General features: G+C 48.7%; 7 protein-coding genes across 7 annotated transcripts; 4 read left to right on the top strand and 3 right to left on the bottom strand.

Annotated features, from left to right (window-relative positions):
* Positions 1 to 248: 248 nt before the first annotated feature.
* BC939DRAFT_172023 (uncharacterized protein) lies at positions 249 to 4878 on the top strand. The gene is made up of 11 exons (XM_051550375.1): positions 249 to 514; positions 610 to 712; positions 803 to 937; positions 1171 to 1236; positions 1337 to 1395; positions 1510 to 1579; positions 1674 to 1835; positions 1930 to 2047; positions 2138 to 2219; positions 2350 to 2943; positions 3049 to 4878. Exons 1-11 carry the CDS (start codon positions 399 to 401, stop codon positions 4844 to 4846), a joined length of 3303 nt encoding a protein of 1100 aa, XP_051411728.1. The 5' UTR covers positions 249 to 398; the 3' UTR covers positions 4847 to 4878.
* Positions 4879 to 6663: 1785 nt separating this feature from the next.
* Positions 6664 to 8484, bottom strand: BC939DRAFT_477500 (uncharacterized protein; the record flags this gene model as incomplete). The annotated part of the gene is made up of 1 exon (XM_051558682.1): positions 6664 to 8484. The coding sequence occupies one exon, from the start codon at positions 8482 to 8484 to the stop codon at positions 6664 to 6666; it is 1821 nt and encodes a 606-aa protein (XP_051411729.1).
* Positions 8485 to 14312: 5828 nt separating this feature from the next.
* BC939DRAFT_452784 (ZPR1 zinc-finger domain-containing protein) lies at positions 14313 to 16581 on the bottom strand. Its single transcript, XM_051555840.1, has 5 exons — positions 16347 to 16581; positions 15927 to 16244; positions 15135 to 15779; positions 14834 to 15028; positions 14313 to 14738 (listed from the first exon to the last, which is right to left on the bottom strand). The coding sequence occupies exons 1-5, from the start codon at positions 16482 to 16484 to the stop codon at positions 14436 to 14438; spliced, it is 1599 nt and encodes a 532-aa protein (XP_051411730.1). The 5' UTR covers positions 16485 to 16581; the 3' UTR covers positions 14313 to 14435.
* Positions 16582 to 17433: 852 nt separating this feature from the next.
* BC939DRAFT_172083 (uncharacterized protein) lies at positions 17434 to 18054 on the bottom strand. The gene has a single exon (XM_051550376.1). The coding sequence runs from the start codon at positions 17951 to 17953 to the stop codon at positions 17606 to 17608; it is 348 nt and encodes a 115-aa protein (XP_051411731.1). The 5' UTR covers positions 17954 to 18054; the 3' UTR covers positions 17434 to 17605.
* BC939DRAFT_452788 (autophagy-related protein 13-domain-containing protein) lies at positions 17797 to 19630 on the top strand. The gene is made up of 5 exons (XM_051555841.1): positions 17797 to 18292; positions 18389 to 18517; positions 18605 to 18879; positions 18999 to 19213; positions 19502 to 19630. The coding sequence occupies exons 1-5, from the start codon at positions 18101 to 18103 to the stop codon at positions 19615 to 19617; spliced, it is 927 nt and encodes a 308-aa protein (XP_051411732.1). The 5' UTR covers positions 17797 to 18100; the 3' UTR covers positions 19618 to 19630.
* An 853-nt stretch (positions 19631 to 20483) lies between these two features.
* On the top strand, positions 20484 to 22766 carry BC939DRAFT_172090 (uncharacterized protein). Its single transcript, XM_051550377.1, has 2 exons — positions 20484 to 22610; positions 22728 to 22766. The coding sequence occupies exon 1, from the start codon at positions 20589 to 20591 to the stop codon at positions 22305 to 22307; it is 1719 nt and encodes a 572-aa protein (XP_051411733.1). The 5' UTR covers positions 20484 to 20588; the 3' UTR covers positions 22308 to 22610; positions 22728 to 22766.
* Positions 22767 to 22851: 85 nt separating this feature from the next.
* BC939DRAFT_397698 (D-Tyr tRNAtyr deacylase-like domain-containing protein) lies at positions 22852 to 23894 on the top strand (the record flags this gene model as incomplete). Its single annotated transcript, XM_051552372.1, has 3 exons — positions 22852 to 23107; positions 23253 to 23396; positions 23512 to 23894. Coding segments are annotated over 3 exons (783 nt in total), but the record flags the coding sequence as incomplete, so codon positions are not given.
* Between the last annotated feature and the right edge of the window lie 3015 nt (positions 23895 to 26909).

Here is a 26909-nt window from a genome sequence, read left to right on the forward strand (position 1 = left end):
TGATGATCCACATCTCTTTTACGCCGCCATTTTTTGATCCCTAGTCTCCAACAGCTCTGATCACTGATCTCTCCAAAAAGCAGCAGCTACAACGCATTCATCTCAACGCGCTGCCAAAAAGAATAAGAAAAGTGCAACATCACGCGTCCTACTGCACGTAATCTTGCAAAGTGCATGCACAAACCCTGTTTGTTTGTTCGGCGTCCCAAATCAGACCCTGAATAACTCCCCCTATTTGTCCCCACTCCCCGATCCCTGCCTTCCCTTGAAGTCGCTTGTGGTGCCAATGATAGCCATTGCTGAATGCTGCCCATCTTGTTTTTCTAATACTTATAGGAATCACCGGCCTCTTCTGACACTCCAACAACTCGAACGCTGCATATCTAACAAGCAGCAACATGCCAAAACGACAAGGCGACGGCAGCAGTTCCATCGCGGACGGACTCTTTCTCGGCAACAAAAGGGAAACCATGAAACAGATTTTGGATCGACTGGAGGGTCTTACAGATAAAAAGTAATGCAACCTTCTCTCCGGAATAAACGGAACGTGAGCAGGATCAAAACGAAGGCCCAACGAGACTGACTATTGGTTTCTGTATTGGATCATAGTGGGCGTTTTATATCCGAGCTGTTCATGGAGCTGCCAGACCGGAAGGAGTACCCAGACTATTATATGACGATAAAGAATCCTATTGCGCTTGACATTATCAGAGTAAGTGTGAACTGGAAGCATTCGCTATCACACCACTCGCACCTCGTATCGGTGTCCTAACCACTCAATGAGCACTTCTGGAACAATTAGGGTCGGTTGGAGTCAGGAGCATACGACAACGAAAACATTGGCAATTTTGCCACGGATCTGAGGACATTGACAGCAAATGCTAAAGAATACAATCGAAAAGGATCGCCTATTCACAGGGACGCAACGACACTGGAGGTGAGTAAACATTGAGATACATATGCAGTTATCGTCTCTGCATACGGATTACCGATTTTCTTGTGCTGCTTTCCTTCCTTCCGCCCGAGTCAATTATTTGCAGGGGGTTGAAGAGAAGAGAGGCAGAGGGCTCGGCCATGTGCACGGGGTCAGGTCTAATGCAGACTCTTCGCTCATATTACGCTCCCTGACATTGGATAAACTCCTTTACTCCTTTATCTTTATGCCTATAGAATCACATTGAAACAGCAATGCAAGTTTTACTGGATGATAACAGCCAACAGGAGGAACACGAACAGGCAAGTGCGCATGCTCCATTGCATTTCTCATTAAACACCACTCGTACTTTTTTTACAGTTTTGAGGCCTGACCGTGTGCATTATGATGCGTTGACTATAGTTTTCGATCGAGTTCTGCAACCGCGTCCTAAAGACTATCAAAAACCATAAGGATGAGAGGTGAGACACTCGACAGCACCCTTAAGATGTACGCTCGTCATGCGATATTACCGTCTTCATCGTCCCTCCTTGCTGACTCACGCATGCGTGCATATTCTATCCTGCCGAGTGCAGCGGACGGCTGATGTCAGAACTGTTTCTAGAGCTGCCTAGTCATGAGGAATATCCGGATTACTATGAGGAGGTACGCTCAGAACGAATGTCCACTGATGGAACAGGATGGATTGCAATTCAATATGTATTAACGCCCTAAAACTCTCATTTACGCTGCTCAAAAGATTGCGCGGCCCATTGCACTAGACGGTATCAAGAAGAAAATTAACAGTGGCGCGTACAAAACTCTAGAGAGTTTTGAGGATGACTTTGAGTTGATGTTTGAGAACGCAAAGCAGTACAACGCCGAGGGATCAGACGTCTATCTGGATGCAGAGGAGCTGCAGGTAATGATATGCTCAACGATTTATATGCAAAGTTGACTGAATCACCTCCAAGGAAGATAAAGCGTGGGACTTACCATGATAATCTCATATCTAGGGGCTGTTCTGGAAGGAAATTGGCAAGGATGGTCGTGGTCAACCGAAAGACAAGAACGCGAGGAAACATGCCAAGGAGCTAACGCAGGTTTTGCAGAATGGAGTAACATACAAAGTCGGTATGTGCAGAACCGCCGTTTGAAAATGAACCTCGAATGTGTCACCACATTTGAATACAGCGCTAATCTCAGTTTTTTGTACTCTTTTAGGCGACTTTGTCCATCTGAAAAACGACCGGGATCCTTCCATGCCCATCATCGCCCTAATTTTCAGCCTTTGGGAAGACGAAAAGTATGCACCCTTGCAAAGTCAATCATCTCGTATATTTTATCCATCGTTTTTTTTTTTTTTTTTTCTTTTTTTTTTTTTTTTTTTTTTTTTTTTTCACTAACCGCACTCTGGTGCTCCCCCTTTATTACAGTGGACAAACGGGATTGGATGCGACATGGTTCTTGCGGCCGGAGCAAACTGTCCATCCATATGCTAGTCGATTTTATCCCTCAGAGGTGCTCAAGGCGTCAGGATCCCACGAGCACTTGGTGGGCGAAATTCAGGATAAATGCTTTGTTCTATACACCAGAGACTATGTCCGGGGTCGACCAGTTGAGTGGAAGCAGGGTCAGGGCATCTACCTGTGCGAGCAGCGGTACAACGAGGCATACAAGTCTGTGTCAAAGATCAAAAACTGGGCAAGTTGTCTTCCCCCAGGCATCAAGCCCAGCGACATGAAGTTCAACTTGTTTCCAGAGTCCTTGGTACTCAAAAAACTGCCAAGTGCCTCAATGGTGGACAAAGCGGGGAAGCACGAGGCGAATGAAGGTGTATCACGGTCCAGTACGCCGCAGGATATGTCTACAGGGTCTAAATTTGCTTTGGGTGCCAATGTCAAACGCAACTCTGTCAATCAGCATCCGGGATCTCCGCCACTCACCAAATCCCACCACGGACATGTTCCACCACAACAATGGGTCCGATGCAATTATTCCAGTCTCAGCACAGGATTACAGTGCTCAGCGTAAGTCTCTCGACATCTAACCGGACTCATAATTTTTGCTGCTTGAGAATATACAAATGTATATGAGTTCTAATCCGATTGTCTTTTGCTCCACATGTCTAACAGTGTTTTCACGGACAAGGCGGAGCTCCAGCGTCATGTTGCAACGGAGCACGCTATCATCCAGCATGTCGCATCGCCTCCCGCAATGAAACGAGGGCGTCCCAGAAAGAACCCAGCCCCAGCTACAGCAGCAGCTACAGCACCTAGCATCACCCAGACCAGCGTACCACAACAGCATGCAATGATGGGTCAACAAGTATCATACTCCCAAGCTTACAATCCCTACAATCCTGCAGGACAGTACGGCGTCCCTGCTCGACCACCGGGCATGCCGGGACAGGTCATGCCGGGACAGGTCATGCAGCCCAATGTGGCTTATCCACAGCAACAGCAGGTCATGCACCCCATGCAGCAACAACAGCAACAACAACAACAGCGAGGCATGTCCTATCAACAACCATACAGTCAGCCGCTTCAAGCAGGGCAGCCTAGACCGCAGGCCTTTCCACAAGGCGTTCCTTACAGTCAGCCTTATGGGCAACCCTATCCTCAGCAACCGACTCATCCGCAACATCCTCAGTTCCCGCAACCCCAGGCACAACAATTTGCGCAGCCTCAGTTCCCACAGCAAGGATTTCCTCCGCAAGCGTATCCTCAGCAGCAACCCCAGTATCCGGGAAACTTCTCACCTCAACAGCAATATGCAATGCAGCAACAGCAACAGGCACAGCAGGTGCAGCAGCAGCCTATATATGGCCAAACCTACCCTGGACAATCGTCACATATGCAGCAGCAGCTTGTGCAGCAGCAGCAACTCGCGCAGCAGCAACAGCTTGCCCAACAACAGCAGCTCGTTCAACAGCAACAGCTTGCCCAGCAGCAACAACAGCAGCAACAACAGCAGCAACAGCAGCAGCAACAACAGCAGCAGCAATTGGCCCAGCAGCAGCATCTTGCTCAACAACAGGCTGTTATGCAACAACAAGCAGCCCTTGCCAAACAAGCAGCGATGCAGCAACAGCAGCAACAGCAGCAACAGCAGCAGCAACAGATGGCGGCTCAGCAACAAGCATTGCAGCAACAAGCCTTGCAGCAACAGCAAAAGAATATGGCGCAGCTACAGATGCAGCAGCAACAACAGCAGCAACAGCAACAGCAGCAACAGCAGCAACTTCAACAACAGCAACTTCAACAGCACCAACTTCAACAGCAACAACAGCAGGCAGCAATGCAGTCGCCGTCGTTCCAGCAGCAACAGATACCAGCATCTGTCCCGTCACCACAGCAATTTCAAAAACTATTGCCACAGCAGCAGCAAACACCTATATCTCAGCAGCAGCAGACAGCTCCGTCATCACAACTGGGTTCCCCTGTTCCTTTCAGCAACCATGTAAGGACCAATTCAGTAGGATCGCCACACATGGCTGGAGCGCTAACAGTTGCTACACCAGCAGTTGGCCTTGGTACACCGCTGGAGGGTACAGGATTGGGTCTAACGGGTATGAATGCCAATATTGCAGACCATGGACGGCTCTCGCCAGCATTGAAGGAAGGCGCATCGACAATATTGCCACCCAAGGCTACAGAGTTGTTTGTGCATAACGACAAGGGTCATGTGCTCTGGTTTGCTGGTCCTCCTCTGGATGTGGTACCGCTGCCGAAGCCGCACCATTCTGTTGAGTACTTGGCCAAGCGACAGAGGCTACACAATGGAAAAGCACATCGAACAACTGCATCGAGTACTGCGATGACTACAGTTGTGGATGGTGGTCGAACAGAAGAAGCGAATGAAAAGGGCGATATCAGTGAAAGTGCATCTGTGGAGGCGCTGCCAGCGGTGCTCCATGGCCTTGAAGGTTAGTGAATATTTTATGAAAGCAGCCGATACAAGGGCCCACTTTTTTTTTTCTTCTGGCGACGATCAAGATTTTCTAACGATCCTTTCATTTCCTGCTCTGATGTCGATAGCACTGAAGGACCAGCTTAACCGGGATATTCAGATCATTCAGAGCAATTAGTCGATACCATAGTCGGAAGTACATAGTCGTACTTCTTCTGTGTTGTAATTTTTATTAAAAAAAAAGCCTATATCTAATACACGATGCTTGAACAAAACGACGATTTCGTTTATGCCATGGTCCCACAATGAAACTATAGTTCGCGAGAATATTTTGACGAGACGAGTACCAAGTGCAAGTCGCGACTCTTCTTTCAAAGTCATCAAAGTTCTCGATTTGGATGATATTGTAGTCGCTTTTGCGGACTATTCCTGTACGTTTCATGATATTGTGGCTGGCGATGTTGTCGGCACAGGTCCCGACTTTGAGGGGACCGTAGGACATCTCTTTGTCTGTAATCTCTGCAAGAAGAAATGAAACCGAAGTAGTCGGGTCGTAAATGCGTACCCTTGGCCTCGATATTCGGGGTGGACCTAGTACACTATTCGGCCCTCTTTGATAGATCTCTTTGGGTGAGGAGGAATTGGATGGTAATGGTGCAGTTGGGTCTAGATGTATGCCCTGCTGCTGCTATTCCTACTCCTGTATTGATTGTAGGTGTTGGCTCGGGTTCAAGAGGATGATGGATGTGATGGATATGGATCCAACCCATAAGCTTTCCGTGGGGCTTTCGGTTCCTGTGGCCCAAGGAGTATTCCTGCCCCATGACTTGACGATACTATAGGCGCGTTTCATGTGGGCCTTGGCATGCTCTTGTTAGTAGAGGGGCATAAAAGAACCGACGGTACCCTGGAAGACAGAGTCGTCGATGTTAAGAATGCGGTGCTGAGGTAGTGCTGATAGGAGGTCATTGCTGGTGGCCTCGTCACGTGCGTAGGAGCGACTCCGTGGGAGAGTGAGTGGTGTGCTGGAGGATAAGTTAGAGGTAGCCAAAAAAGGCGCGTTGTGTCACTTGCGGCGGGTGAGGTAAGGTGAGTTTTTATTTGTAAAGGACACGATGCCTGTTTATGAAGGTCCTCTAGGCTTGCATCGGTTACAAAGGTTCGGGTTAGAATAGGCAGTAAAAGGAACGCCCGGTCCATTTATCCGTACTTCCAAAGGTATCACAAAGAAGGGACATGCGCACAAGTATGCAATGCATCATTTTGTCATACCTCAAAGTGGGTACAGAAAGCAAGAGAATGCTTTCATATTTATTTTATTTTATTTTATTATATCTTATTATTGTCGAGCGCGTGTTTTAAGTTCGTGGAGATGGATACTACGAAGCGCGGGTAACTGCCGAGATATGTCTATTTCCCGTTGAATCCCATGCCACCATCCAATCGTGGCTACCCTTGAAGAGAAGAGAAGAGAAAAATGTTTTCGAAGCGATAGCGGTGGGGAGGAGAGGCGGGTCGGGTGGAAGAAAGTAGATCATGAGCGGAGAGGGATAGAAGAAAGAAGATGAGGAGGAGGAGTGCTTTCTAAATGGCATATTTCGAATCCCGAAAAGGGGAATGTGAAGAGTGAAATATGTCGCCGGATTGGAAAGACAACTGAGGGATGGTTGCGTTGATGAGGGGAAAATAAAATAAAAGAAGAGGAAGAGGATGAGAAGAGAAGAGAGAGGCAGCGGAAAGAGTGTGCCGACTGGTGTGTGTCGAAAGAATCTTTCCTCGCTCCTCGATCTTTTTTCTTAGATCATCCTGGTCGAGAGAGTCGGTTGCCAAGGTGTCATTCATCGAGTAAGCCCAAGAACACTGTTGGAGCCCTGTTCATTCGCTGCAATGTCGAATCCGGGGTGTGTTGATGACAGTCGTAAGTTCTGCAGCTCAGAGATTGATGAATCTAACGATGGTCGGCCGATGCTGTCCTCGTAGCTGGGAGGAGTGCGACTGCCGCGATAACCCATGATCGCCATAAACGCGTCGTCGTTCTCATAATCACCATAGATTGGGCCTGGGGTGCTGGGGCCATCATATGCAGGCTCGCCTCCTTCGCTTCCAAGGGCCATGCCTGTCGCCTCCAGCTCATAGTCGTGAGCTTCCTCGTACGAGACACGCGAGGTCGAGAACGAATACAGATACGAGGGTAATCCTGTCCTGTCGCACTCTGGTCCACTGGGCAATCCACGCACAATCACCGGTACATCTCCAAGCGTGCGCTCGACGGGGGCCAGGATGGTCTTGCCTTTGGTGTCGACGGATCCAGTGACAAAGAGGGAATATCGGATAAAATGCTGGACCTCGATGAAGACCTCGCCAAACTCCGAATCCTTAATCTCCGTATCCTCCTTGAGGTGGCGCCTCTTTAGCTTTGTAACACTGGTGTAGGTCGAGGCGTTGCAGGAGCGGGATGAATACAAATCATCGTGGGATCGAGTCGCTTTTGGGATCGAGAACAGCACAACCTTCTCAAACGTGTGCGGTACCTGCGAAGTAATGACCTCGTTTACCCATCCAGCATCGCATCGCTGGGCGCTGACGATTCGCTCACGGATCCCGACGATGTGCTTCTTATCCCTGGGTCCAGCGCTCTCCTTCTGGACCCGGAAAATGACCCGCTCCCAAAGCGCAGCCTGGAAGGACTTGATGGCCATGTTCTCTCGCAGAACGCGGACGCGAAGGCGCAGATCGGGCTTGGACTGAGGAGGCAGGTTCGTGAAGGGAATGTTGACCGTCGCTTCCAATTGACCCGGCCAAGAATGATGGACCGTCACAGGCATCAGGTCATTCTCATCCACAGCATCGTTTGGTCCTGCCTGAGACTCGCCTTCGATCTGGCCTTCTTCTTCCTCCTCCTCGGTATATTCTCCTGCATCCTGCAGGACCGCGGCCTCTAAAAGCAAGCAGCGAGACCGAGGTGCACGGTAGATTTGAACGGTGGTCGAAGCCGTGAAGGTCGAACCTGAGGAGAGGAACGACATGATCCCGGCGCTCTTGGCCAGGGTCAAGACGGCGGTCAATCGGTAGATGGTGCCACCCTGGGGTGTGGTGACGGAGGGAGGCAAGTGGTTGGGGACTTCGATCGCGAACGGGTAGGTGATGGAGTCCGTGCTCAGGAGGGTGTACAGGTCCGACTGGGGACGAGGCTCGATCAGGAATGTTTGCGAGCGAATGTGATGACGGGAGTAATGGGAGCGCTTGCCCGCTCCCAGGAACGCGATGTGGGTTGAACCATTGAGGGAGATGGCGAGCGAGGTCACCTTGGTGGGCTTGGTCAGGGACAGGGTCAGCTTGCCCTTTAGGATGGTCGTGGCCGGGTTGGGGACAGTCGAGGACGAGGGGGAGGAAGAAGAGCCGGAGGTCAAGATAGGTTGTTCGGCCTCGAAGGAGGAGCGGACGGAGGCCGCAGAGGAGGGCAAAGTCGAGGCAATGGAGACGCCGCCGAAGGAGAGGGTTCGCTCGGGCGAGGTCATGGCCATGGAGGAGGCAGGCGAGCCGGGGACGGAGTTGGCAGGGGTGTCATCCTCCAGGAGCGGGGCCGAGTGCGTAGAGGTGGAGGGGTGGGGGAGGACGATGTAGGCATCGTCGAGCTCAAATTTCAGAGTGGCAGTCATTTTAGGGGTGATGGTGGTGGTGGTGGTAGTGGTGGTGTTGAAGGTGTGGTTAAGGAACGGTCTGGATGCCGGGGAGATAAATGGATATGTGTCAAATGAGTGTTGTTGTGCAATGTTTACTGTGGTTATCACTTCCTGTTCCCTTTTTTCTTTTCTTTCCTTTTTCTTTTGAGACAGAAGTGGGGATGAGGGCCCTTTTATAGTGTTGGGGGGGGGGGGGGGGGGGGGAGAAACGAGGGAAGGGAGGGCGTGTGCGATTCAATTGCTTTGGCAGGGATGAATAGGGCGGAAGTATAGGATTGGAGACAGTGGACGAGGGTGTGTGCCACGAGCAATTGAAGAGGCCTGGATATAAGAAAGGCTGTCTAACTTAGTGCGAGTCATCGCAGTCCCAATGCGCTGCAGTACATGAACTATAAGCTACGAGCTAGAATAGGTGAGCGAAGGAGGGCGGTAGAAACATACTCCCTGGTCGGCGCTGGCTTTGTTTATCTACTGCTTTGTTTGTCTGCTTGTTTATTTATTTGTTTGTTTGCTGTCTGTATGCTTGTCCAGTCATGGTGGAGCAACGAGGTCTACATCTGTACTCGCATCGCATCGCACCGCGTCGAATATACATGTCGTGTCATTCGCTGAATGCTTCGATACGGCGACGGGTCTTTTGTATTTCTAAGCAATTTATTCCATAGTAAAACAGTATTGTGTATACTATCCACTGCCAGATCTTATGCCCACCAGCCATTCACAGACACACATGCTACATACCCTATACTACGCTATCCTGACCCTCAATCTCTCGATGACATGCTGCGTAGACCCTCAGAAATAGCTAAATGCGTTTTGCCTTTGCTCCTACCGCGCCGTGCGCCCTTCATGTGCCCGCAGACCGCATCGAACGGTGGAACAGAAAAGGAAAAGGAGGCTGAGTACACCCATCGCGATGGGAAACCGACCAATTTGGGTCGTTCACTAGGCGATGCAACTGCATGCCGTCTGTGGATCGCGCACAACCCATGTTTCCTTTGTACCTCTGGCAATAGCCCACTGTGTTGGACCGAATAGGATGGAGCCTTACAGAAAATTGTCATATTATGAAAATGGCATTTGTTACTCATAATCTGAAAGAGGGCGTAATTTTTATTTTTTTTATGCCTAACTTTCTATATGATTCCGTGAGCGACTAGGGACGCTGCCACTCGACTGTCTATCCTTTCCGCTAACGAAACACCTCGCCGAGGATCCAAGGCCTGTTGTCAAACGCTCCTAATGCCTGCCTGGCGATTAATTGTTAAGCAATGACATCTCCGATGACACCCGCGATGACACCCTTCGTCTCGTGTAGCGAGTAGTTCTCCACAAATAGGCTTTCTGTACACGATGGCGAAAAATGAACCTGAGCACAAACACAAAATTTCATTAGGGATCGACGACCGCGCAATGACACCTCGGCTGCACTTTTTTTCTACTATCGCCATCCTACGCTCTACTCTCGGAGGTCAAAGATGCTGTTCAATGACACCCTCTTTGGGTTTCCGTTCACCCGTTCACCATTTTGTCCAAGGAGTGCACCATCTTTCGTCTTCTGTTGACATGGTCCCAGTAATTCGGCGACAAAGCCCTTCGTTCGTGTTTATGCTCAAGCAAAAAAGGGGCGGGTGTCATATTGCAGATTCCTATTAGCATCGTCTTATGGTTTGTCAGCACGGCGACGACTTTTTGTCAAGGATCACTCACTGTAACAACCGCTGACGCGAGCCTCCCCCTTCTCTCGTCTGAGCAAGTCCCTATCCCAATCTGTAGCCGCGGTTCTCTCTGGTTTCGCTTGGTCATTATGCACAATGTAAACCCGCTCCTTGTATCCTTCGGTAGGAAAAGAGAGTATCGTTCCCAAATCTGGCACCCAAAATTGTCGAGGTAGAAATACCCAGCGCTCCAACCCTAACCAAAAAAAAAAGAACAATTGAGCTGGTGATCCTCATAACCCTATCGTTCTCCACTCCGCAAAGCGCTAGACAGGGAATGCCCTTCACTGGCTGAGCTGGGTTGCCCAACTTTCCCTGGACAAGTCGCCCCGCTGGCAACTGTCCTATGAGGATCGCGGGTATACTTCCCTGCCCTCTTTCCTCTTTTATATACTCATTAACACTACTTTGTCAGGCCGACACCTCCCGGACCGTTGTATCTCGTATTTCGTACTCTTGCAGACAACTCAGCTTTAATTTTTTTTTCTGGCGGGCTATGGATGCATGGCAATAGGCCTATGCTATTCATAATTCAAATACAGTGTGAGCCTTGACTTCCCGATGCATGCCATGGCGTGGGAACTGGTGGGAAGGATCACGAAGGATAATTGGCGCATCATGGCCAATATCCACGCCCATTCTGCCAAGCGAATTTGACGCCCTGAATGCGCTATTTAGTTTGATGATTTGAGCGACGAATGGCGATTTAATTGGATGTTAAGAGGGACAAATACCTGTGTCTCCATATTTTGACGAGCAGTGGTCAATAGCTGCCAAAAGTTGAGTTGATGTTTGACGGGATGCGCAGTGCATCGTCAAAATTACTGCGGCAGGGGAATAGAAGCATAGACCGCGGAAGGTCCATCCAATGCCAATAGCTAATGATTCCTTCAACCCCTTAGCTTATCGGATCCCTATCTTTGCCATATAAATCATAGGCACGATGGACAATTGAATAATAGAGCAGTTCTTTTTTTTTTTTCTATTTAGAGTCGCCCTCTAATTTGTCAGCAGGTGCTCATTTCAAGCGCGTGTAGACCATACGAGCAGTAGACAAAAGATGACTCTTTTTTGTTTACTGGGGTGCTGTGATGGGATAAAACTGAAGCTTGACGGGTTGCACACAGAATACTTCGTGCATTAGCGTGGCTGCTTTAGTCTCCCACTTCTTGTCATTCGAAGGAAGAAGAAAGAATTGAATGCTGCGCTGTTTGTGTCATCCTACCATACCTTATTTCTCGGAAAGATCAATTGCTTTCAGTTGAATGGCAGGGCTTAATCTTATGCCTCTGCTAGCCCTGCATGGCCCCTTCATTCCTCGCAGGCACAGGCAACAGGGCAAAGAATTAGTCCGATAGAGCTTAGTATTGTATTTAGTAATACATACATGGCTGCTTCTTCCTCACATGCCCAAATGTCCTAACGAAACCCTGCTATGAAACTCGGAAAAGTTCACATAAAAGAGAGACAAGCGAGCGCCTGCTTTGCAGGATCTTCAGTGCGATATGGGTGTTCAATTCACGGTGATAGCCACATCAAAATATTTCATGTCGTAGTGTCCTGCAGAGTTGGGTCAAGGACAGCGACTGAGAATCTGCGGGGTAAGCTATCGGGCCATGGGCATAAACAACCTTGTTTTGTTGATGCTCAGCTGCAGCAGAAACGTGCGAGGCAACACACAACAACAACTACGTAAAACTCTTCCCCTGAAAGTTGTGTCTGGCTGGTGGTTTGCACTGCTCACGGAAATTCTTTCCGCCAATTTCAATGGCAGCCAAAAGAATAAGATAGACGGAACTGTATCTCTTCGTCTTCATCTTCTCCTTGTTCTATGGACTTCTCCGCAACCGCCGCAGCATCTTTATTTTACACATTTGCATACGTTTGACACATGGTCCTGTCAACGTAAACCCCACTCCGAACGCGACACGCACACAGATGATCCACTAGATTGGGACCCATTTGGAAAACTAGGGAGAGAGGGAGAGAGACTCGCGAAATTCCCCTAAACCAATCTTTGCCATTTTGGTAGCTGCTAATCCCTGGATGCCGCCGACTTTACATATTTCCTTCCGCAATGTTCATTCGTCATTTAACGTAGGGAGTCACAGAGAGATTCGATTTCATGATCTCGTCCGGAAGCAGCGATCCTAATAATAGTTTTCGTGCCTTTTTTTTTTTCTCTAAGAAGTTAATGCACCATGTCTCCCGCAATCTGCACCGCTTTGTTCAAATGAGAGGGAGGATCCCGTAAAGTTAAAAAATCCCTTGTCCGGGTAAGCGCGTCCGCGATAATAGAGGCCAAAAAACAAAATTATTTTCATCGCGTGTTTTCCCGAATATCTTATCGCTTAGCCAAGGCGTAGATGATGCTTCAAAGATGGACAGGCTCGTGATGTCGAGAGACAATTACACAGGATACAGAAAACTCATAAACGCTTGATTGATACGATCGAAGGCGTTCTCGAATTTCTTTTGTTTCTCATAGATAGATCGATACTCCATCGTAGATTCTGGAGTCATCGCTGGTCATCTAGGGACCCTAGCACCAAAAAAAAAAAAAAAAAAAAAAAAAAGTCTGTATGTACAGACATGATCAACGGCTACGATCAAGTGCATTTAGTATGGACCGATGTCTGCCATAGTACATCCGGAGCCCTAGATAGGGAAGCATCTCAAAATATTTTCACTCACTGACCGATCTTCATGCAGCAGTAAAATGCTCGAATCGCGTTCACTAGCGCTTTCCCCCCTTGTGATACCGTTGTTCTTCTAACCCTTATCCCCCCCCCTGCCGCATGAAAACGTGTATTCACAACGTCTTACGCTCGAATATCCAACTCAGCAAGGCGAATAAGGGAGCAGAAATCTCCAAATACTCATCTTGACGCATATATTTCCTTCGCGAGTTATGCTTTGTTTTATTTTGCTCCGCTGCCCTTTTGGTCATCTAGAGTTCCCACTTCGCTACATGGTTTCTTAGATTATTCCTAGGGGATGACCATGACCCAAAGGGTCCTTTTCATAGCCCACTAAAAACCAGATGCGGCAAGGTCTTTGGACGGCGTGTTAATTAATAAGCGACGTAGTTTACATGCATAGTCGCGGCACTTGGACGGTAACGAAACGACTGTTGCATTATTATTTTGGTCCGAGCCCTTTGAAGCCCATTCAATCGTCATTCAAGTATTCTCCTGTTGACGCATGTTTCGAGATGGATGGAAAGAAGTACATGTGCAGATAGAGCGAGGATCCTTTATTTTTTTTATATACATCTCCTCCGTTACCGAAGCGCGATTTTTCTTAGGCTATACATGAAGGGTGAGTCTCATGAGGTCATACCACAAGGATATGCCGAGAATGAGGTGCATAGATGCCTGCAGAGCAGCAAGGGAGCAACACACAATTCAAGTCGGCGTATTGGACCAGCCTTGAACCAGTCCTCTCCTTCTCTCCTTTGCCCTGGACTTTGATTTTCTATAATCGTAATTCTTCATGGAGCTGCTTCTTTAATACGATCGGTTAACTCGGCTTTTTTGTATTGTCCACCAATCTATTCGCCCTTCAACCTTTCTGGTAGATGCCGGTTGCTTATTGAGGAAACTCTTTTTTCCGTGTCTAATCGTCCATTAGTCTTTCTTTCAATGCTTCATGCGTACCAGGGACCAATCTATCCCTCATTGCTCGTATCTAAATTCTAAACGCATTTGTTCAAACAGCTCGCTTTGGTGCACGATGCTATTTACGAGGGTATTCGTCTATTTCCTTGGCTATTCTCTTATATGCAGACTTGCTCGCGCTCTTCTACTCTGTTGGTTTATGCATTGGATCTACTAAACTGTATACAGCGTGATCAGGACCCTGTTTAAAGCAAAGAGCGGTACAAGTAGTTTTTTTTTTTTTTTTGTATACCGCGTGCTGTTGCGCATTCGCCTATAGCGAAATTTGCACTGCGGGAATGTAAACAAACGTGGGAAAGTAAAAAAAAAAATGCTCGCATTGAAATGTGTAGCTTGGCAAGCACGCTTTATTCCCTTCAAAAGACATCCGGTTAAAAAGTTACGCATTCATCATCCACTATTCTTCCTTTATAACTGCGTTCGCTCTGAATGCCAATATACATTTATTTTTATTGAATATTTGATTTGGTGTATTTATTTTGTCAACTAGGGCCAAGATCTGCTTTGTCGTGGGCCTTTTGCACTTGCACTAGTGGCCTCCAGAAACGCCAGTTCCCGAGATCTCATCCGCCTCCTTTTGCTCTTCAGTCATTTCCTTCTCCTCCTCATGATATTTGTCTTCAGAGTGGTCATGCTCGGCTTCAGAGTGATGGTCTTCGTAGCCCTCCAAGCGTATATCGTTTAAGCCCAATGCCTCGTTCTGCTCAAAGGTACGCTTGTACTCCTCGATCGTCATAGCTGGATCGGGCTCAGGGGCATACAGGTTCTGAAGGTATGAGTTACCCAGAGGGTCATCTAAAATCAAAGTGCTCTTGATCTCCAATGACATGACCTAAATTGAATAGCAGTTTTGAAAATGTTAGATACCGATTCATACAACTCAACAATATCCTCCTTATTTGACTGCATTCACGGCACCACTCATACCTTCTCAAGGTTATCCAAGAATTTTGTAAAGATACGACGACGCTGTGGTTCATCCTCAGATTCATTTGGAACCTTGCTGGAAAGCTCATCGTGGACCTGTCTCAACAATCCCTCGACTGTGGTGAAGCGACCGCCCAAAGTACCCGAGTTCAACTCCAAATCGATCTCTGGAATGGACAATCCGCACGTCTCGGACTATGAAGGATGTAAGGCAGAATCGTCAATGTTACTATCCTGTAGATGCCGGCTGCATTTGATAATGCACGCTCGATTTTAAAACAGCAGAATGAAAACTACTAACCTTGAGAATATCTCGGCTCATGTCCTCAGCGTCCTCGATCTTCAAGATGATGCGCTTTCCGTATTCGCTGACAGGCCCTCCAGCCTTGACTTCGTTGCTCTTGTATCCGCACTCGTCGCAAGTCGTCGACATGATAATAACCTCCTTGAAATGAGGAATGTCCAAAATGTGCATCTTAGTGTCGCTGGGAGCATTGCAAGATGAGCAGTTGGCTGGGAAGGACAGAACCTCGGGCAGCTCGTCAATCTCAGCCTCCTTGGGGTCCTTGCCTTCAGCGATTGCAGTCTGGCGGTTGGATTCCCGCTCCTTCTCCAGATCAGTCTCCGTCAAACCGGCCTCCCAAAGCTGCTTTTGAGCATGCTCGAGCTGCTGATCATGAGGCATGGGCACGGAGGCAGTCTCAGGCTTTGTCTCTTCCTCGTCATCGTCAGGTACTGAGAGACCCATGGCCCGTTCCTGAGCACGGGTTCTCATGTAGACAGAGAGTTCGAGTTTGGAGTCCAACTTGGGTGCGTCCAATGATTCAATGTAGGAGTTTCCAGCGGGGTCATCCAGGATGATGGTGAAGGGGATCTTGTTATTGATGCAGTCCTGGAGTTTTTCTATGATGTCGTTAATCTTGTGGTATAACGCCTCGTCTATGTGCTAATTTATAAAGACATGTATGCGGCGCAAGTAATACCAAGAGATCAATGACTAAGCTGGAAAAAAAAATTGGGGCCAAAACATGGCAAGCGACCGACTGCGGCTCCTTCTTGAATAATGACTCCTCCATTCTGGGTCTCTTCTTACCTTGCGCACGGGCTGGCCGCTCTCCAAATCATCTACGACGGTTTGCAAGAGTCCCTCGATCGTGGTCAAATGTCCGCGCTGAGCTGGGATCTCAAAATCGATTTCGGGGATCTTCACAATGGCAGTGTCGGTCTTGACCAATTGACGGTTGAGGTCTGATCTGGTTGTGACATGACAAGTATAGATAGCGCCTCCGACGGCAATAGCATTGGCTTGCTGCAGCTCGTTAGACCTGTATCCACAGTGGGGGCAGTCAAATGCCATAATGATGACCTCGCGGAAGTGAGGAACACGAGTCAGCAAAAGACGAGTCATTCCCTGTAATCATATTTGACGAGAAAAAAAGAAAGAAATGCTGTCAAGAGATGTCTAATATTGGATCCCATGAATAAAGCAGAGTATTCCTTGAGATATCCATACGTTTTCGTGGCAGTTCATGCACAAGGACTCAATTTCGGTCACTTGCTGATCTCCATCGATATCCTGGAACAAAGGTCCGTCCGCAGGAGCGTCTGTAGCGTTGTGCTCCTTCTTATCGAACAAGGCGGTGTTGGCCATCGACTCTGCAAGTCCAAGATCGTTGTTTTTTGTCTCTTCAGCCATAGTTATAAGTGGTTATAAGGAATGTCGAAGGTGGTGGAAGGAATTGATTTCGAATGAAACCCTTTTTTTTTTCTTTTGTTCGTTCAAGCGCGCCAGCACAGTCGCTCTTCAACAGTCTTCGATCGGACTTGCCGCAAGCCACTGCTGTATACTTTTCTACATAGGACAAATTTTTTTTCATTCACACCCTTCCTTGATCCATTCTTCATCCCACTTCCCTCCACTCCTTCTTCTCCTCTCTCAACTTTCTCACCTAACCACACTGCCAGCTTATTCACGAGGTACATATCCCTTCCAGGCATTGTCAATGTTTAATTATTCCACCATTTCTTTTTTATTCTCGTTCCGCAACGCGACTCTGTCCCACACATCCGTTCGACATTGCTTGATCGCAGAAAGGGATCGTCCAGCGATCACTCGAACACCATTTTGCATATATATAAAACATCCGCACCCACGAAGGCCGAGCTTTCTCTGCTGGCATTTGTACTTTCAATCGGATAAGATTAATCTTCCTTCCTTGAGAAGGAAGGGGTTTTAGGACACCCGGATCTCTTAAACAACTGTCTGGAGTGGGACCCGCCTCCTTTGGGAGGAGTGGGACTCAGATCTGCGGCCTGTTGTGCCAGGGATCCACATTTCCATCCTTTTTTCGCTTCCTCCCTCGCTCTTCAATTGCGATTGCTCTTGTTGTCGCTATAGGTCTATCTCTGTCAATTGATCTCTCGATATCACGTATGCTAATCTGACCATATCTTTGTTCATTGCTTGATCATGGTCCAAAGTCCATTGATTCTCATAGGTTCGTTATTTTAAGGCACTGAAGCAGACGACTTGAATGAGCTATGGAGACCATAATAAAGAGTGTTTTTAATATATACAATATAAAAATGATGAAAATGAGGTTTTTCAATGCGGAAGCATCGTCAATTGAAGTCCAAGGATGATATTGCTTGCCGTCAGTGAGTCCCTGAGTGACCCATGGATCTCATTCCGGCCTAGAGATAAGACGCGCATGCAGCTGTGTGGGCAAGCAAGTGGAGGCGAAGTACAGGAAGTGAAGAGCGTGGACATGGTCAACTCAACTGAGGAGTGCTTTCCCCTTTCTCGATTGTTGACAGTCGATCGTTGGTGCCGATGGTCGTGTTCGTGTTTGTTGCCTGCCCTTTTGGTCGAAACACGCGCCTGAGAGCCGTGCAGACGACGAGGAGATGACCACAGATGGACATTGCAGTCAAAATTTGCCTCTGCCTTTGCCTGCGTGTGGGGGGCATGGGGGAGGTGTTGCTGGTTACTGCTGCTGTTTGCTCATAAGAAAGCAAAAGAATAACAAGCGTCATAAGCTTCATTCCTTTCCTTCTCCTCTCTCGTTCCTTGTCAAGACAGAAAAAATACTTCCTTTCCTTTGTCGCCTTCATCGCCATCGCCTCCTCCCATCCTCCACCCAGCTTCTATACCCATTCTCTTCTGCTCTAGCATCATCCCAGAGGCACCAGCTCACGATCAACTGTCCCTCCCCCCTGCGACCTTAACATTCGGTCAGGCCCTAGACTGTAAAACACATATCCCCGATGAGCAGGCACTCGAGCATCTCCTCCTACTACCAGCCAAGTTCCCGTCCAGACTCACCCGTGCCCTTCTCCTCCACCGCCTCCTCCTCCTCGTCCAATCCTCAGCACCAACAACTGCCGCAACAGCAACAGCAGCCACCGCAGCAACCACCCCCACCACCGAGGAACCAAAAGGCAGACCAGATCCTTCAGGTACGTTGCTTCCGCCTGCTTATTTTCCGCAGGGCTGTTCCTCTTCTTGCTGTAACGGTTGGCTAACCCGTAGTGATTGTCAAAACGTCCCATTAGAACTTTTATGTCAAGGTCATTCAGATTGTAACCTTGGCCCGCGTGACCCATACCGATGCGCATGCAGGCAATACTCCTCGGAAAGGATCCTTGCGTGGTGTCCCACTTGTGAAGAAGACCAGCAAATGGGTAAGCAATAGCTGTTGTCCTGTTCACCCCCCATTGTCTGACTCAAATACGGTGGTGCTAACTGTTAGTTCCTGTCCACACCTACAGTTCAACTTGGAGCTGGAGGATCTGGATATCTACAAAGAGGATGCCAAATTCTGGAGGGCAAGGGCGATCACGGAATCGCCACCGCCCATGCTAGTGGAGCTGTTACTGGATACATCGGAGCTGTCATCAAATCAGATGCTAGTTCTCATGGACGAGAATAACCGCAAGAACAGGGTCGACATCACAGGACCTTCTTCGACGGCAGCGACAACACCGCTGGGGCAGGGCAGGACGCGGCGTAACATCATCCTAGAGTCATGGTCCCTAACACTCAGGTATAAATACGCATTTCCAGCGCGAGATGTCAGGTGAAGAGACTTGACCACTCGATCTACAGGAGTCACTGACGATCATTCCCATTTTCCAATGCTTTCTCTTTACTCTACGTGAACAGTGATACCCCGCCAGACCCAGTTCCAGAACCACCCGTGGTCTACAAGAAGTCCATCATCTTTTTCCGATCCTTGTATGCATACATGCGTCTATTGCCCGCCTATCAGCTTTATCGCCGCCTCCGGAAGCAGAACCATCCCCTCAAGATCGGGTTCCGGGTCAGTCGTGGTCACAGTCCAGAGGAGAGCATGTTTCGCGATTCGGAGATTGGCATTGGTAAGGCGACCTAATATTTTCTATTCATGAGGCAATTTGATACGCGCCATATTGCATCCAAATGATTCGATCTCTTACACAAGGATACAAAAACTATTGCTGCCTTTGATCGCCAAATCAAGGGACAGTGCGCTGTGCTGTAGCATTCCTTCATTTTCTGTCCTAATTACGTGTAACAGCGCGCGGCTGACATGTATCGTTGTTGACCCCCTTGCTTCCCCTCCCGAAAATTGAGAAAACTAACCCGTGCTGTGTTTTAATTGATGGGGTTCGTCATCGTCATTGTAGAGGTGCCTTTGATTGAGGGAGAGGCGCGACCTATGCTTTCAGAGTATCGCTTCGGACAAGTCGAGACACCCATTGGGTACGTGCGTAGACCATATCGTTGTGGGCCGATTGGCTGATTTGCAGGCGAAGCGCCTTGAATTATTTACGATGCACCCTCGCAAGGTATTGTCTAATCAATATCATGACCCGTTCTTATGTCAACGTTATCCCGCGACTTCGGCGCTTTATAGTGCATTCTCATTGAAGGTGACATATCGAAGCAATTGCGAGTTCCATGTGGATGAGTCCGAGGCGGTGCTGAGTTCCAAGTTCATCGATATGGATGAAAACTACTTTACGCCGACTATTGTCACCCACTCGCAGGAGTCCGTCAAGTCGATGCGGCGGCCCAGCATGGAGGTAAGCTAAGGAATATCTAAGGCCCTGGGAACTATGCCGCTCTGACTCTGGACAGGTGATTGACCAGTGTTTTCGGTGTATTTGCTTTGAACTCTATAGACCAGTCAGCCCGACAATCGTCGACCCCTTTCATCAACATTCTCACCCTTCAAATCGCCGTCCTTGTCATCATCGCCATCACCATCCTATCTGGAGAATCTTCCAGCGTCCATCACCTCCAGACCATCGTCCATTCACCTCAATCGCTCACCGTCCTCGTCGTCGATGCATCGTGTGCATTCGTCACAGCAGAGTTCAGGATTGCTCGCACAGGCTCAGAAATCAGGAACTGCTATGTCAACCAATGTCACCGGAGCAGCCTCGAGTATCCCAAGCTCAGGAGCAAATTTGCTATCAACGTCAGCCAAGAGCAACGCCTCCTCTACGTCAGCTCCAAGAGTAACATCCAGCTTTGGTCATCGGTATGATTCCTCGAGCAGACGCGCATCCAGTGAAAGTCTACCTCCTGGACGCGGCAATCGAAATTCAACTATCGGCTCCTCTGTAAGTGGCATGATAACTTCCTGGTCTGTAGTCTTTTTTATTTTTATTTTTATTTTGATATCTCCAATCTAACTGACACACGACTATCAAATAGGCTCTTTTTCAGCTCACTCCGGACGATGAGGATGTTAGGGCGTTTTACAACATGCTGGACACACCAGAGCCGTTGAAAATGTTTGGAAAAGCTAGTAATTCAGGACTGGGACCATCCTTTGGTTCAGGCGATAACAGTCTTTCTGCCTCTGGCTTGAGAGCAAAATCGACCTTAGACAGATTTCAGCAGCTCAAGTTGAGCAACGCCAACTTGTCAGAATCAATGTCAACGAGCCAGCTTCTCGCAAAAGAACAACAGACGAACAGCTCATTACCCCTGGCTGTAACGACTGGACACTCATCCCGCCGATCAAATTTGAGTGACGTGGGACCTGGTAGCCCAACCGGACCTTCAGGTGTAAGCAGGCACTCACAATCGTTCACTCATCAGCCCCCAACACCTTCACCGCTGCACACTGAAATCCCAGTACATCCGCCAAAGTCATCTGGTCGATTTGAAAGCCAGCCAATTCAAGCATATTCTACTACCAGACAAGGAGCCACGGGGAACACACCAACAAAACGACACTCCTGGTTGGGCAGCGGGAGCGGTGGCAGTAGCAGCAGCTATAGCGGAATGCATCATGAGCTTGCTCGGAAAAACATGGGCAACATGGCTTTTCGACATGGCAGTTTGGACCAAGGAAAGGATATTTTGGGCATGGAGGAAGCCATGGGCCGAATGGGCGTGGCAGCACCGGATGATATTGCATATGGGTCGTTTCCTGAGGATTTGCACCATCAGCACTCCCTCTACTCGGCACCTTTGAACACAGGACGCGAAAAGAAGGGCGACGCCATAGACAACTCTCCTACAGCTGGGGTACCATTTGGACCTGACCCAAGACCTATTCCTTCCCTCGCAAGTGGTGAGACGTCGACTAGTCGACCAGGACGACTCTTACGACTGGGCAGCGGATCGGGCTTTGCATTGCCTAGGCTCAGGACACGGGCGGCTGATGACAACGAATCTTTGAACGAGATGAACTCTGCGGACAGTAGCAGTGCTCGAGGCAATAAGGGCAGGAGTCGCGGTCGTGGCGAAGATGACGAGGAAGATGAGGACGACGAGGACGCGAGAGGTGCTCGCTCTGGACGCGAACGTGACGACAAGCACGAAGCCAACACCAGTATCAACGATGATGACGATATGCTGTTCATCATGAGTGAACTGAGTCCTGCATCAACATTTGGACAGGACCCTAGCCTGACTGCGGTAGGCTCTACAGGCGTCATCCTTGGCGGGGCTCACGATCGAGGGATGCTGCCTTTGACTGGAGCGATACTGAATCTGCGCTCTCAGCCGCAGTCGCCATCATTTGATCCGCATCATGGCAATAGTGGTAGTGGGGGTACCGCTGCAGGATCGTCATCCGTATCGCCTCACTTGCGGCTCTTTGGACGAGGTGGCAATGGAAACAATCTTGGAGCAGAACACAGTAATAACAATAGCCGGTCCAACAGTGCCGCGCATAGTCGAGTTGGGTCGAGCAGTGGAAGCAATACCAATGTTCAAAACAGTATCGAGAATCTTGGCTTACTCCGCCGACCTGGATCTGGATCAGGGTTCGTTGACGAATATAACTTGCCCTCTGCTTCATCGACACCCCCACCGTTTGCGACGGTCACAGGAGCTGGGGCCTTTGACGCCATGTTAGAGGGTCGTCGGATGAGTCGAGGCGGCAGCGACCGGGGCATCGGCAGCGGGGCTAACAGCGGTCACAATAGCTTTCACTCTGACTCTCGCGGCGGACGTATTGAGGGATGGTAAAGCTTCCTTTACGCTCTCCTTTTGCCAATGGACATTTGTTTTTGCGCCGGTCAGGCATTCATGTACATAAAACGGCTAATAACACCACGCAGCCAAATAAAATAAGAACCCATTGATGGTGCAGTCGAGCTTGAGGCCTCTAGTCCTGGTGACGAAAATCAGGAACGGAACGTAGATCGTGAATCATTTTGCCCGTCTTCCAATTATGGTTTGGCCGTTTGGTGAGCACACATCGTGCGGCAGCCATTGCATCTGGCATCTCTTCTTCATTCCACCTTTCGAAGTACGATCGGCATGCGAGCTGTAAGAACCAGGAGCGCAACAAATTTGTTGTCGAGAAAAGAGACGAAGCAACATTTTGTCCGATTGACCAGGCATCCTCACTCGTTGCTTTCCTCTTCTATTTGTGTGAGAGCGTAGGTTCTTCAAAGAGTCCTCCAGGCTAGCGTCGAGGGTGAGCCAAGTCCTTGGGATTGTCCTGGACCATATGTAATTAATCTTCTTGACATTGACAATCTTTTTGTTCGTGGTGCCTTTGTTGATAGTTAATGGCCAGCAGATCTCGAAGATCAAGCAGGGTCTCTGTGTGCTGATCGGTCTGTCTGTGGATGATACTTCTGCAGATCTTGATTTTATGGTCCGCAAACTGCTCAGTGTCCGAGTGTTCGATTCCACTCAGATTGCTTCGATGCCAGCAGGAGCATCATCGGCTATTGGATCGCAGGATTCAGCGACGGGAATTGAGCCGCCAAAGATGTGGGCCAAGAGCGTCGTCGATGTCGGAGGCGAGATCTTGTGTGGTAAGTGACCAGATCCTGCGTCTATTTTGCTCGAAGGGTATAGTGCTGTAATATTTCATTGTATGCGCATGATAGGGAATGTCTACTATTGTGTGCCTGCCCTGACGACTAGTTTTTTTGCTCGGTGGTAATGAATGGTGCATAGTATCGCAGTTCACGCTGTACGGCCAAGTGATCAAAGGCAGCAAACCAGACTTCCACCTCTCGATGAAGTCGGAAACCTCCAAGCAAATGTATCACGACTTCCTGGATCGTCTCAAGAAGGCGTATAATCCAGATCGCATCAAAGGTAAGCGAATAAATCTAACGACCATTTCTGCACTGTCGCATAAAAAAAAAGAAAAAGAAAGAAAAGAAAAGACTGACGGCCACACTTTTTTTGTATCTTGTTCGTTCATGCACAGACGGAGAATTCGGTGCAATGATGATAGTTAATATCGCGAACGACGGTCCAGTGACCCTTGAGTTGGACTCCCGCAAGTTCGAATACCTCCCTCTGACGAACCAGTTCTCAGCCGCAGTAGCCAAGGCAGCCAAGGCGACAAAGGCTGCGGCGCAGGACAATCCGTCCACAGCATCGGGAAATGCACAAAGCCCGGGAAAGCAAGTCAGGAACAGGGAGAAGAACCAACAGAAGCAATTGGAGGGTCAGCAAGAGAAGCAGAAGGGAAACCAGGCGAAGGATACCGAAGATGAGGGGATATCGAACAGTTCTGCAGCTGCAGACAAAATTATGGTGGAGAGCGCAGAGGGCAAAGTGGCCAACATGTCCCTGTCTGATAAGTAAGTACGGTAGACACCTTGGATAGATAAATTATTAGAGTATTGGGAGCAGGACTTTCCAGGCATAAACCTCCTGATTGGCAGACTTTTTGGACGGAAATAAGTTTTTTAAGGGTGGCAATAAGGACCATCCTATTTTGGAACACAATCTTCTGACCGTCCATCAGACTCAATTCCTTGTGCCTGTTTGAGAACGGCTAACTGACATCTTTGTCCCGCCTGGACAGTATTGAGGCCCTTCACCTCAAGCAAGGTCTTCCTTACTCCTGCAATTGTGGTCTGGAAGTACTCGAGCGTACATTTCCTCTTCTTTGTTGAGCCAGCGGCAATGACGATCTCCGATATCATGTTTTTCAGATCGGCCTCAAGATCCTGAAGCTCCTGCTCTTGTTCTTTTTCTCTGGCTATTCTTTTCTGTTCCGCCTTTTCTGCCCTTTGCCTATGAAGTAGAAGAAGGATTGCTGGTGGGAGGGTTTACTCCAAAGACGACGGAAGTGTTGAATCAGCTGAAGGATCAAAATCATTCTGGTCGGCCTGTACTTGTAAGTAGTCAACTTCGTAAGGCTCTCCTTGATAAGAAATCTCTATGCCCTTATAGGCCTTTGCGGTTAAATACATATATTTGCACGGCGCCTGATGTTGAGCATAATAGTTGCAGCGACAGGCAGCAATGATGGCGAATTCTTCGTCTGTACGGACGTCATATGTAAGACTTGTGGGTGAGCGAGGAACAACGAGGTGAAAACGAGGGGAGACGAGTGAACAAGGTGAGTGAACAAAGACGAATGTGTGAAGACAATTGTTTATTGGCTAGACTGTTGTGAGTATATGAACTGTGGTCCAACTACATAGTCTGTCCTTCCTTATATACATCAGACGAATAAAGATCCAGATTAGTAATCCATGATTCCATGGTTCTAGACGTTTCGGTGCTGCCTTCGCTCATCTTTACATCATGGAGCTTTCTGTGATGAGGGCCAAGTTATCTATTTGACAACCCGGGTTGCCATGCATTATTTGCCAACCCCCCCCCCCTAATTGACTGCTGCTACGAGACTTATTTTGGCCCGCCTTCTGAATCCACATATACTGCAGCGGCGATTGAGGTAGCGGTCAGTTCGGCTCTACTCAGTACAGCTGGATCCATGCTACGAGGATATGGGTAGGCTAGTGTAATGACTCGTCAGCAGGGGTAAAGGAGGAGGAGGAGAGCAGTGGGGCAGCGAGGAGAAATGGCGAGAGCAAGCAGATGTGAGTTAGTGCAGCCTGCGGTGGACAAGTGTGCAGTGGGTAGCATCAGCGGTTAATTAAAGGGGGGTTGGCGAATAATGCATGGCAACCCAGGTTGTCAAATAGATAACTTAATGTTGATCCAATCTTAGACGCGTCTAGCGTCACATGACAATACCAACAGAGTTAAACTCTGACATGAACCCACGCGTTACAGCACTGATCACTCGTTTTCCTTCCTTACTTTAAACCTCATAACCTCATCGTCTTTGCAGATTCCCGACATCCGACCTCTTTTCCATTGAATCGATCACATTACTTCAGCTAAACACTACACATTCGACAGCAGCTCTCTCATCGCACCACTCGACGTACAGGAAGTGATGGGTCTTAAAGGCTGGTACGCCTTTCTTCGTAAGAAGGGTTACCAACCCTCTGTACTTTACCCATCAGCCGCGTCAACAACCTCGAACACCGCCACCAGAAGAGTCGACCTTCTCTCTCGCTTTTCAGTCATCAGGATGCTTATACACGAAACTCCATCGAGGTGGCCCATACGATCCTAGAGCTGGATGTCATGCGGTTCGGGACCAAGGAAAACATCATTATCTACGTCGACGGAGTCCAGGCAGAGAGGAAGGAGTTCACTGCTCAGATCCGCCAAGAAGCCCGGGAGAAGACTACTAAGCGATGCAAAGAAAGTGTGGATGAACTACAAAGACGGATCGATAACAACCTCAAGGTCCGTAAGCGACACTTTGCCGATGCCTGGACCAGCCTTGCGTCCTCCTTCTATTGGTCCCTGCCCATCCGTGATGCATTTGTCAAGTATATGCAGGACGAGGGGTAGAGCATCCAGCGATGCGAGACGGAAGCTGATGTTGTGATCGCTCGAGATTGCAGATCTGACGATATTGTCGTGTCTGCGGACAGCGATATGCTCGCGTACCCATCCGTGTCAACCCTGTGGCGCCCGATTTCAAGGAACTTGATTCTGATCTACAAGATACCGGATATCTGTGAGGTTCTCGGTGTGTCCAGGATCCAACTCACGGCCCTCGCTGTTGCCTCCAACAACGACTACGGAAAAAATATCTACTCTCTTGGACCGGCGACCAACTTTTCGATTATCAAGACGATCAAGAAACAAGGTAAATATCAATGATCAAAGTATTAAGGAGCGAGGCTGAACCATTTAACTAATATATATATTTTTCTACCCTATTTTTGCAGATGTGCGACAGACGGTGAATGCATATTTGGAAGACTCCAAGGTCGTTTTAAAAAACACAGACAACAGAACACTTGAACTTGCACTCAGAGTCTTTGTTGATCTCCAACAGACGCCTGTCAGTGATCCTCGTCCTTTGTCCAACGTCTCGTCCTACAGTGAGCTTTACAAACGACTCAAGGATCTTTGTGCCATGTACCAGGAGAACAAGGATTTTCGCGCACAACTGCAACCAAGGTATGCTATATTTCTGTTCAATATCGCACGGCATTTAGGACTTGGCATCGGCAATCGTCTCACAGCTCACCTTACTTATTGTTTTGATGTCAATAGTACTCGCAATGATCAGATCATCCGCCTCCGCTCCTCGCATTCTTCCATTCAATATAGGACAGTTGAGTCTCCAGCTATGTTGAAGCCTGGCCTTGGGTCGCGCTTACCACAGCCGCCATCACCGCAACCATCCTCAGCACAACCACAACAACCTGCACCGAATCTGCAGGATGACCCTCCGACCACATTACCGTCTCAGGAGTCAAACGGTCACCCGCCGCTTCC

This window comes from Gamsiella multidivaricata, assembly GCF_025024155.1.
Source record: "Gamsiella multidivaricata strain RSA 2152 chromosome Unknown BC939scaffold_36, whole genome shotgun sequence".
Taxonomy (NCBI): Eukaryota; Fungi; Mortierellomycota; class Mortierellomycetes; order Mortierellales; family Mortierellaceae; genus Gamsiella; species Gamsiella multidivaricata.

Bases quoted from the DNA above. Each gene is read 5' to 3' on its own strand.
- BC939DRAFT_172023 (XM_051550375.1), top strand. From the start codon at position 399: ATGCCAAAACGACAAGGCGACGGCAGCAGTTCCATCGCGGACGGACTC. The intron at 713-802 runs GTAAGTGTGAAC...TGGAACAATTAG, and splicing joins TTGCGCTTGACATTATCAGA to GGTCGGTTGGAGTCAGGAGC. The intron at 2,944-3,048 runs GTAAGTCTCTCG...CATGTCTAACAG, and splicing joins ACAGGATTACAGTGCTCAGC to TGTTTTCACGGACAAGGCGG.
- BC939DRAFT_452784 (XM_051555840.1), bottom strand. From the start codon at position 16,484: ATGGCCAACACCGCCTTGTTCGATAAGAAGGAGCACAACGCTACAGAC. The intron at 16,245-16,346 runs GTATGGATATCT...ATATGATTACAG, and splicing joins GCATGAACTGCCACGAAAAC to GGAATGACTCGTCTTTTGCT. The intron at 15,029-15,134 runs GTTAGTAGTTTT...CATCCTTCATAG, and splicing joins TGAGCCGAGATATTCTCAAG to TCCGAGACGTGCGGATTGTC.
- BC939DRAFT_172083 (XM_051550376.1), bottom strand. From the start codon at position 17,953: ATGGCGATGAAGGCGACAAAGGAAAGGAAGTATTTTTTCTGTCTTGAC.
- BC939DRAFT_452788 (XM_051555841.1), top strand. From the start codon at position 18,101: ATGAGCAGGCACTCGAGCATCTCCTCCTACTACCAGCCAAGTTCCCGT. The intron at 18,293-18,388 runs GTACGTTGCTTC...ACGTCCCATTAG, and splicing joins AGGCAGACCAGATCCTTCAG to AACTTTTATGTCAAGGTCAT. The intron at 19,214-19,501 runs GTAAGGCGACCT...TCGTCATTGTAG, and splicing joins CGATTCGGAGATTGGCATTG to AGGTGCCTTTGATTGAGGGA.
- BC939DRAFT_172090 (XM_051550377.1), top strand. From the start codon at position 20,589: ATGCTGGACACACCAGAGCCGTTGAAAATGTTTGGAAAAGCTAGTAAT.